Genomic DNA, 11,292 nt, shown 5'->3' with positions numbered 1-11,292 from the left:
ATCGGAGGGGGGGGGGGATCTCAAAGGTCCAGGACTCCCCCTTGGGTGGATAAAATTGGAACGGAACAAAAAAGATCACATGGAGGTGTTAACTGGGATCCGTGGGTAATTTTGAAGGAAATTGGCCGGGTGAGTCTATGGGCGTCTCTGAGCTGGAGCGTAGCGGCTAGAGGCAAGACGCGACCTGGAGGCCAAGTTTTACTGATATGGAGGCCAAGTTTTATGGTCTGGAGGCCAAGTTTATTACAGTTTTGGGGCTTCGAGGACCGCCCTCCCCGTGGTTAATGTTTAATAAATAAACGGTTTTTGTTATGTGTTAAGAAAATGGCTGCTGTGGCCAACTTATCCAAATAACAATGTGCTAAGTCTTTATTTCAGATAAGGTAGTTGGGCCGATAGGATGAATGGGATAAAGAGGTTTGGATAAAAGGTTGGTAGAGAAATTCATGGGGATTCACATATACCCAACTGTCAAGTAAGGCCGTACTGGGCCGCAGGCCTTTGAAGGGAGGACGCCATGACAGGGTTAAGTGAGACTACATGAGGGAGCATCGGAAAGAAGGAAAGTTGGGCAGGGAAGGGTTAACAAGTTTGAATTGGGGAATGAGGTTTGGCTAGGGGGAGGGGTAATAGGGAGAGGAGGTGGAGTAAGAATGAGCAGTATAAGGAACAACAGCCATCTCTGTGGGGCAACCATTTTAGGTACCCCACTATACTGAAAGCAAGCTACCACCCACCCTCCCTTTTTTTGGTTACTTCGGGGCGATAATAGGTGAAGTCAAGGAAGTTATTTAAAAAAAAAAAAAAGGGGGGGAGGAAAAGGGGATACTGTCATTGTATTGGTTGAAATAGGATGGTATGTTTTTTGTTTTTTTTTGTCGAGGCAGCACGGCGTGGGGGGGGGGGGAGGTCCTCGAGGTTGGTAGTGATAGAAATGGTGTATCGGAGGGGGGGATCTCAAAGGCCCTGGACTCCCCCCTTGGGTGGATAAAATTGGAACGGAACAAAATAGATCACGTGGAGGTGATAACTGGGATCCGTGGGTAATTTTGAAGGAAATTGGCCGGGTGAGTCTATGGGCGTCTCTGAGCTGGAGCGTAGCGGCTAGAGGCAAGACGCGACCTGGAGGCCAAGTTTTACAGATATGGAGTCCAAGTTTTCTGGTCTGGAGGCCAAGTTTATTACAGTTTTGGGGCTTCGAGGACCGCCCTCCCCGTGGTTAATGTTTAATAAATAAACTGTTTTTGTTATGTGTTAATAAAATGGCTGCTGTGGCCAACTTATCCAAATATCAATGTGGTAAGTCTTTATTTCAGATAAGGTAGTTGGGCCGATAGGATGAATGGGATAAAGAGGTTTGGATAAAAGGTTGGTAGAGAAATTCATGGGGATTCACGTATACCCAACTGTTATGTGTGCGGATGTGCGGTACTTTGTGAGTGTGTGTGTGTGTGTGGTGCGGCTTTACATGCGGGCAGTGTTAGCTGCACCATGCGGCTAACGCTGCCTGCTATTAAAGAGCATGGGGAAGCGAGAATATTTATTTGGCTTTAGCAGCGGGGACAAGATCCTGTCTCCAGCTGCTGCTACTAGCACAGGGTGGGCCCCCTTGACTCAGGGGCCCTATAGCCACTGGCAAGGGGCCCATGGAGCAGTGGGGGCCCTAGGCAGCTGCTGGCTAGTATGCAAGCAGGTGTCAGTGCCTGGGCCCACCGGAGAATCCTCCTGTTCTCCGGTGGGCCAGTCCGAGCCTGACTTTGGGGATAGGTTACCTGATGAAATTTGGAAGCCCTTGGATACATAACTCATTCTTTCACAAAGCAGCTTTCATAGCACATATTCATTTTGTTTCATACACCTTGTTCAACTTCTTTGTATTTTTAATTTTGGCAGGATACATAAGACAATAATGTACATCTTGTTCATGGGTGGCTCCGGTCATATATGCCTGCTTCCCTCCTCTATATCTTCTGTTTTCTTCCTCCACATGAGTTTGAGTATTTTTTCTTTTATTTGTGTGGTCTTCATTTTATAGTAATGGTAACACCTAAAGAAAAACAATTGGTTAATATTGCTGTTGAATTAAGGTCTACATATTATTCTGAGGCCCTGTGCTAAGCATTGCACAGTCTAAGGCTAAGTTCACATTAGCGTTTGGGGGCTTTGCGGAGGGCTGCGTACGTCCTCCGTTAAGCCCCGCCTACTTCCGCATACTTCTGCATGCGTCCTGCGTACTTATGTTTAACATTGGGTACGCAGGACATGCGGATGTATGCGGATGCATTGTTTTGACGCACCCGCCAACCGCACGGGGACACAACAAGTTATGGAGAGGCGAGTTTCCGGTTCAGGGCAGAGGCGTTGCTAGGATGAAAGATATAGGGCTCCAGCCGCTAACTTCTTTCCCTGCCCAGGGTCTATGACAACTGCCACATTGAAATGTGTAAGGGGGTGGCAGGTCCCCTCAGTTGTGCCCTACCCTCCTTTCATGTGACCCCCGTGCCTTTTATGTAAATAAGTTATAACACTGCTTTATATTTGACCTGATGTATCTGGTAGTATGTATTAATATAGTAACATAGTAACATAGTTAGTAAGGCCGAAAAAAGACATTTGTCCATCCAGTTCAGCCTATATTCCTATATTCCATCATAATAAATCCCCAGTTCTACATCCTTCTACAGAACCTAATAATTGTATGATACAATATTGTTCTGCTCCAGGAAGACATCCAGGCCTCTCTTGAACCCCTCGACTGAGTTCGCCATCACCACCTCCTCAGGCAAGCAATTCCAGATTCTCACTGCCCTAACAGTAAAGAATCCTCTTCTATGTTGGTGGAAAAACCTTCTCTCCTCCAGACGCAAAGAATGCCCCCTTGTGCCCGTCACCTTCCTTGGTATAAACAGATCCTCAGCAAGATATTTGTATTGTCCCCTTATATACTTATACATGGTTATTAGATCGCCCCTCAGTCGTCTTTTTTCTAGACTAAATAATCCTAATTTCGCTAATCTATCTGGGTATTGTAGTTCTCCCATCCCCTTTATTAACTTTGTTGCCCTCCTTTGTACTCTCTCTAGTTCCATTATATCCTTCCTGAGCACCGGTGCCCAAAACTGGACACAGTACTCCATGTGCGGTCTAACTAGGGATTTGTACAGAGGCAGTATAATGCTCTCATCATGTGTATCCAGACCTCTTTTAATGCACCCCATGATCCTGTTTGCCTTGGCAGCTGCTGCCTGGCACTGGCTGCTCCAGGTAAGTTTATCATTAACTAGGATCCCCAAGTCCTTCTCCCTGTCAGATTTACCCAGTGGTTTCCCGTTCAGTGTGTAATGGTGATATTGATTCCTTCTTCCTTTCTTTAATGTAAAATGTCTATGTATGGTCGTGTGTTTTATGCCTTGATGTTATCCTTCTGTGTCTTGTACTGTTAGATGTGCTGTTTGTAATGCACATACTAGAGGCAGGGACAGAACTAGTTAATATTGTGGGCTGGGTCAGCAACTGTGACGAGATAGGAAACTGCTGCTTCCTAGTCAGTAGCCCAGCCACCTTGATTGAAGGCAGACATATGCTGCAGACGGGGCATTGCCAGACTCCTGGATGGGAGAGATCTGTGGCCCTGGACTCAAGGACCTTAAGAGGGACCTACGGACTAAAGGACTGCAACACGGGTCTCCAGGACTTTGGAAGGGCCCCCCGCTGAAGGGGTTTTAAGCACCCAGATCCCAGCGACTGGACTTCTGTGAACTTCAGCTACTGCAGCCGTTGTGGGTACGGCAAGTGTCAGGGAGAGAATAGGAATCCAATGTTGAAATTGTCTCTTTTGCCTACATCCTCTCATCAGTCATTAAAAGTTACTTTCCTGTTGGAAAACAGTTGCATGCCTGGACTCTCATTGCCTGGACTGCGGTGACCACAAAAGAGAAGGTAACTGGGGAAAAAGTGGTGTCAGTCCTGTATTGCATGTACAAGGGGGTTGGGTGTCTACAGTCGTGTGTTAGTGGGTGACCTCGGTCAGGACAAACACCCCGGTTTCCCCTAGTTACATCAGTACAAACATGATACCAATACAGTTCAATCCAGTGACACAGTCAGGATCCACAAGCATTCATACTCTATACTTGGAACTGTGTGGACATCATACTGTATATAGAGGGATTATGGGGCCATCATACTGTAAGGAAATGGACCAGCTGCTATGTTCCCCCTGAAGACATAGAGATGAACTGAGGGCACTACTACGATATAAATGTGCAGGATCACTGGCCACACACTAAGGGTACTGTTACACTAAACGATTTACCAACGATCACGACTATCGATACGACCTGGCCGTGATCGTTGGTAAGTCGTTGTGTGGTCGCTGAGGAGCTGTCACACAGACAGCTCTCCAGCGACCAACGATGCCGAAGTCCCCGGGTAACCAGGGTAAACATCGGGTTACTAAGCGCAGGGCCGCGCTTAGTAACCCGATGTTTACCCTGGTTACCATTGTAAATGTAAAAAAAAAAAAACACTACATACTCACATTCCGGTGTCTGCCACGTCCCTCGCCGTCAGCTTCCCGCACTGACTGTGTCAGTGCCGGCCGTAAAGCACAGCACAGCGGTGACGTCACCCCTGTGCTCTGCTTTTACTTTACAAGCGGCCCTGCGCTTAGTAACCCGATATTTAACCTGGTTACAAGCGAACACATCGCTGGATCGGTGTCACACACACCGATCCAGCGATGACAGCGGGTGATCCAGCGACGAAAGAAAGTTTCAAACGATCTGCTACGACGTACGATTCTCAGCGGGGTCCCTGATCGCAGTAGCGTGTCACACACAGCGAGATCGTATGTATATCGCTGGAACGTCATGGATCGTGCCGTCGTAGCGACCAAAGTGCCACTGTGAGACGGTACCCTAACAAAAATGCAATTAAGAAAAAAGAGGAGTGCGCAAACAGGCATGGATCACCATTAGTAAACACAAAAAGTAAAGTACAAAAAAACAAGCAAGACAAGAAATACATTTAAAAACAATTTAAAAAGCCAAACAGGCTGAAAGGGAACCTGTCACCCCCAAAACTGAAGGTGAGCTAAGTCCACCGGCATCAGGGGCTTATCTACAGCATTCTGTAATGCTGTAGATAAGCCCCCCGATGTATCCTGAAAGATAAGAAAAAGAGGTTAAGGATAAGTGACAACTGGAGGGTCATGTAAGGGCCCCCCAGACCCCTCCACTATGTGCATCGGGGTGCGCTAAGATGCAGTGCACTGCAGATAATCAGTCTATATAATACAGTTTACATATTCTGAATCCAATAGTACAAAAAAAGGAGATATCCTTAACTAATAAGAAGCCTCAAAGAAGATAATAGTTCCTGTAAGCAAATAGGAGTAAAGGTACCGTCACACTAAACTACTTACCAACGATCACGACCAGCGATCGTGATCGTTGGTAAGTCTTTGTGTGGTCGCTGGGGAGCTGTCACACAGACAGCTCTCTCCAGTGACCAACGATCAGGGGAAAGACTTCGGCATCGTTGAAACTGTCTTCAACGATGCCGAAGTCCCCCTGCAGCACCCGGGTAACCAGGGTAAACATCGGGTTACTAAGTGCAGGGCCGCGCTTAGTAACCCGATATTTACCCTGGTTACCATTGTAAAAGTAAAAAAAAACACTACATACTCACCTTCTGAAGTCTGTCACGTCCCCCGGCGTCCACGCGCTGCTGCAGAGAGCTTCCTGCACGGAATGTGTCAGCGGCGCCGGCAGTAACAGCGGTGATGTCACCGCTGTGCTCTGCTTTACGGCTGGTGCTGACACAGTGCAGTTAAGGCTCTCTGCAGCAGCGCGTGGACGCTGGGGGATGTGACAGACTTCAGAAGGTGAGTATGTAGTGTTTTTTTTACTTTTACAATGGTAACCAGGGTAAATATCGGGTTACTAAGCGCGGCCCTGCACTTAGTAACCCGATATTTACCCTGGTTACAAGTGAACACATCGCTGGATCGGTGTCACACACACCGATCCAGCGATGACAGGGGGTGATCTGATGACGAAATAAAGTTCTGGACTTCTAGCTCCGACCAGCTGCTGCGTGTCAAACACAACGAGATCGCTATCCAGGACGCTGCAACGTCACGGATCGTTGTCGTTCTCGATGTAAAGTTGCTCAGTGTGAAAGTACCTTAAGGTAAATGAGAGAGTATCCCAGGAATAAGGGATACAACAAACGCCCATGAAAGGACACAAAGAAAAGCAGGTAAATAAGACTGTGTAAGACCGGTTGGTTAAAATATTAATTAGTTCCCCCTGAAGACATAAATGCTGCTGTGGTATAGAATGTGAATAATGTTTCCTTGTGATAACAATTGTTAGTTGCCTTCGAGGCTTCAGTACTATCTCCCAGTCATAAGATTTCACTGTCTAGAACAGGCCTGGGCAAAGTGCGGCCCACGGGCCACCTCCAGCCCTCTGGCTGTTTCAGTCCGGCCCACAGATCGAGACAGCTGTGGGGCTGGAAGTTTAAGGTCCACGGGCCGCACGGTGCCTGCCCGCTCGCTGTCTCCATGTGCGGCTGTAAGAGGGTGGTGCTGTTATGGACAGTAAGGAACATGCTGTCACTTTAAGAGGCTGCACCCCCTTGTCTGGCATGATGGAATGTTCTGATTCTCCCCTGCAATAATCGTTGTAATGAACTAGTCTGTGCAGAGTGCAGGTGTGGAGCTGGAGCAGCGTGTGTGAGCTCAGGCTGGTGCAGAGAGGAATTTTTGTGCTGATAGCTGAAAGAAAGAAGAACTGTGTCCTGATATAGCTGCAAGAGAGCCACGAAGATACAGAGAAAGGATTTCCAGGAGCATCCCTAGGATCCAGAAGCAAGGAGAAGACCACGTTTCACAGAGCTGACAGAAAGCCGTGCGCACCACCACATTAGACTGCTGGGGCCCCCTGGGACTGGATCTGATTCTCCAACATCACCGTGAGTCTGTTCCTGTTTGGTGCACCTGTTAGGGCCTAGTGTAGGCTTCAATAGTCAGTACACGGGAGCCGTGTGGCCTGCTTAGTAAAGGCCAGGGAGGTTATACATAGAGTAGCATCATCACTCGTTTATTGTTTACATTTGCTTGTTAGACATATTTTGAGTCTGCAATAGTTGTAGCACCTTGCTGTTTTACGGAAAAGTTAAAGTTCATAACTCTTGTAAATTGTCTGTTGCCATTGTATACCCCTGTTTGCATCTTCCTCATTCCCTTCATTCCTTGCCCTCCAATAAATCTACCCTTTGTTGTTTGCACCTCATCTTGTGTACAGTAGTCTTCCTGCACCGTGGTGGTCCCCTGGCCATCGCTTCATGGCTCTGAGCTGAGCCGCCGCTGACTCCTTTGGTGGAGGAGAGGCCTTCGACCACTTCCTCCACCAATCAGCGTGTGAGTGGAGGCAGGGAGAGAAGCAGAGCGTCAGGGAACGGGATCGAGGTATGTGGTGTGTTTTTTTTTCTCATGTGTATGGGCTGTTTGGGAGGGCATGGGGAGGATATGGGAGTGTGACATTGCGCCGCACACGTGGGGCGACATGGTGCCGCACACGTGGGGTGACATGGGGGTGACATGGTGCTGCACATGGGGGTGACATGCTTCACATGGGGAGGCTATGGGGGTGACATGCAGTGTATATAGGAAGGCTGTGTGGGGGCTCATGCAGTACATGGGGAGGCTGTGTGGGGCTCATGCTGTATATGGGGAGGCTGTGTGGGGCTTATGCTGTACATGGGGAGGCTGTGTGGGGCTCATACTGTGCATGGGGAGGCCTGTGGTGCTCATGCTGTATATAGTGAGGCTGTGTGGGGCTCATGCTGTATATAGGAAGGCTGTGTGAGGCTCATGCAGTATATATAAGGAGGCTGTGTGGGGCTCATGCTGTATATAGGGAGGCTGTGTGAGGCTCATGCCGCATATGGGGGAGGCTGTGTGGGGTTCATGATCCATATGGGGGGAGGCTGTGTGGGGCTCATGCTGCATATAAGAGGCTGTTGGGGGCTCATGCGATATACAGAAGGGGCTGTACTCTGGTTCAAACTATATATAGGGGATGTCAGCATTTTTAATTCTACTCAATATTAAGTTATACAATTAATATTAATAAAATTAAAAATATTATAATAATTATATTGGGTAAAATCCTGGAGGGTATTCTAAGGGATGCTATGCTGGAGTATCTGAAGAGGAATAACCTCATGACCCAATATCAACATGGGTTTACTAGGGACCGTTCCTGTCAGACTAATCTGATCAATTTCTATGAAGAGGTAAGTTCCAGACTGGACCAAGGGAACCCAGTGGACGTAGTGTATATGGACTTTTCAAAAGCTTTTGATACGGTGCCACACAAAAGGTTGATACATAAAATGAGAATAATGGGGATAGGGGAAAATATGTGTAAGTGGGTTAAGAGCTGGCTCAGGGATAGGAAACAAAGGGTGGTTATTAATGGAGCACACTTGGACTGGGTCGCGGTTAGCAGTGGGGTACCACAGGGGTCAGTATTGGGCCCTCTTCTTTTTAACATATTTATTAATGACCTTGCAGGGGGCATACAGAGTAGAATTTCAATATTTGCAGATGACACTAAACTCTGCAGGGTAATCAATACAGGGGAGGACAATTTTATATTACAGGATGATTTATGTAAACTAGAAGCTTGGGCTGATATATGGCAAATGAGCTTTAATGGGGATAAATGTAAGGTCATGCACTTGGGTAGAAGTAATAAGAAGTATAACTATGTGCTTAATTCTAAAACTCTGGGCAAAACCGTCAATGAAAAAGACCTGGGAGTATGGGTGGATGACAAACTCACATTTAGTGGCCAGTGTCAGGCAGCTGCTACAAAGGCAAATAAAATAATGGGATGTATTAAAAGAGGCATAGATGCTCATGAGGAGAACATAATTTTACCTCTATACAAGTCACTAGTTCGGCCACACATAGAATACTGTGTACTGTTCTGGTCTCCGGTGTATAAGAAAGACAAAGCTGAACTAGAGCGGGTGCAGAGAAGAGCGACCAAGGTTATTAGAGGACTGGGGGGTCTGCAATACCAAGATAGGTTATTACACTTGGGGCTATTTAGTTTGGAAAAAATGAAGGCTAAGGGGTGATCTTATGTTAATGTATAAATATATGAGGGGACAGTACAAAGACTTTTCGGATGATCTTTTTAATCATAGACCTGAGACAGGGACAAGGGGGCATCCTCTACGTTTGGAGGAAAGAAGGTTAAAGCATAATAACAGACGCAGATTCTTTACTGTAAGAGCAGTGAGACTATAGAACTCTCTGCCGTATGATGTTGTAATGAGTGATTCATTATTTAAATTTAAGAGGGGACTGGATGCCTTTCTTGATAAGAATAATGTTACAGGTTATACATACTAGATTCCTTGATAGGGCGTTGATCCAGGGAACTAGTCTGATTGCCGTATGTGGAGTCGGGAAGGAGTTTTTTTCCCCAATGTGGAGCTTACTCTGCTACATGGTTTTTTTTGCCTTCCTCTGGATCAACATGATAGGGCATGTTAGGTTAGGCTATGGGTTGAACTAGATGGACTTAAAGTCTTCCTTCAACCTTAATAACTATGTTACTATGTTACTATAATATATCGATATTAATATTGAGCAGAATTAATTTCGGCTTATTGGTTCGGCCCTCCACAATGGTCACGGTCTCTCATGTGGCCCCTCAGGAGAATTAAGTTAGGGGGAGTGTGGGTCCATCATACTAAATATAAGAGGGCTGTCTGGCCATCATACTACATATAGGGAACTGTGGGGGCCATCATGCTGAAAATAGGGGATATGGGAGACATAATACTGCATATTGGGTGTTGTCTGGACATGATAATGTATATAGGGAGCAATACTGTATATTGGGGCAGTGGGGACATCATAATATATATAGGAAGCAGTTGGGGCCATCAGAGTGTATATCGTGAGCGGTGGGGTTATCATAACTGTATATAAGGATGCTGTGAGGACATCATAATGTGTATAGGGAGCTGTAGAGGGCATTATGTTGTATGTTGGGTGCTGGAGAGCCTAATAATGTATCTAGGGGGGGCTGTGGACATCATCATACTTTATATGGAGAACTGTCGTGACCACAATACTATGTATACAGAGCTGGGGGAGCACTAAGAGGACTTTTTTTTTTGTTTAAATGGAGGCAATATTAATTTTAATTGGGTACTCGGGGGGGCATTAATAATTTTTAAGGGGATATTGTTACTTTATTGGCACATTTTATTGCTTTAAGGGACACTTTCGACATAGCTTTCAAAAATGCATTCATGGCCTTATTACTTTTTAGGTAGCATAGTGAGGTCATTAATACTTTTTATGGAACACTATTTTTTAGGAGCACTCTCTATTTGGCATATTATCTGTTTTTTTGGGGGAAAGAGTGATCATAGTAATGACACAATTTTTGAAGTATTGGGTCACTATTCCACCCAGTACGTGCACCCAGGATGGGGAATTTGGGGGGGAATGGGAACAGATATGTTGCTGGAAATGTAAGAAGTCAAATGTTCTTTCTTAAAAACTCTGCAGTTGTGGCTGGAAGAAGTTGACATGTTTGTCTGAACCAGATGGAAGGGAAAAAAAAACAAGAAAAGTTAACGACCCCAAAAAGAAAGAACATCAGCTGTAATTCACTATAATGTATATACCAGAACCATAATCACTGAAATGTTCTGTGGAACTGATGTCTACCACCATATCAGGGGTCTACAATAGGCGGCCTGTGGGCCACATGCGGCCCCTGAGGCTGCTTCATGATCCTCAGGCACTGTAGACCCGTTGGCAGCACTGCCCGGTTAAGGGGATCCGCTGATGGCAGTGTTTTATTTCAACAATGTGCGCCCTTAGACACACATTCAATACAATTCAGAGCAGTAAATATTAATTTCTCTTTAAGGTTATGTGCACACGTATTTTTGAGGGCTGCAGATTTTTCCGCAGCGGATTTCATAAATCCGCAGGTAAAAAGCACTGCGTTTTACCTGTGGATTTACCGCGGTTTTTATGAGGATTTTGTGCGGATTCCACCTGAGGTTTTACACCTGCGGATTCCTATTATGGATCAGGTGTAAACCGCTGCGGAATCCGCACAAAGAATTGACATGCTGCGGAATCTAAACTGCAGCGTTTCCGCGCGTTTTTTTCCGCAGCATGGGCACTGCGGATTGCGTTTTCCATAGGTTTACATTGTACTGTAAACGCATGGAAAGCTG

General features: G+C 46.2%; 1 protein-coding gene across 1 annotated transcript in view; it reads right to left on the bottom strand.

The window, feature by feature from the left end:
- Nucleotides 1–1,877: 1,877 nt before the first annotated feature.
- IZUMO3 (IZUMO family member 3) overlaps nucleotides 1,878–11,292 on the bottom strand; it is a 106,974-nt gene continuing 97,559 nt past the window's right edge. The window contains exon 7 of the mRNA XM_077250631.1: nucleotides 1,878–2,047. Coding sequence (XP_077106746.1) covers nucleotides 1,939–2,047 — 109 coding nt within the window. The 3' untranslated portion in view covers nucleotides 1,878–1,938. The remainder of the gene's footprint in view (nucleotides 2,048–11,292) is intronic.

This window comes from Ranitomeya variabilis, chromosome 4, assembly GCF_051348905.1.
Source record: "Ranitomeya variabilis isolate aRanVar5 chromosome 4, aRanVar5.hap1, whole genome shotgun sequence".
NCBI lineage: Eukaryota > Metazoa > Chordata > Amphibia > Anura > Dendrobatidae > Ranitomeya > Ranitomeya variabilis.
The sequence above is the reverse complement of the archived record's forward strand: the minus strand, read 5'-3'. Positions and strand labels throughout refer to the sequence as shown.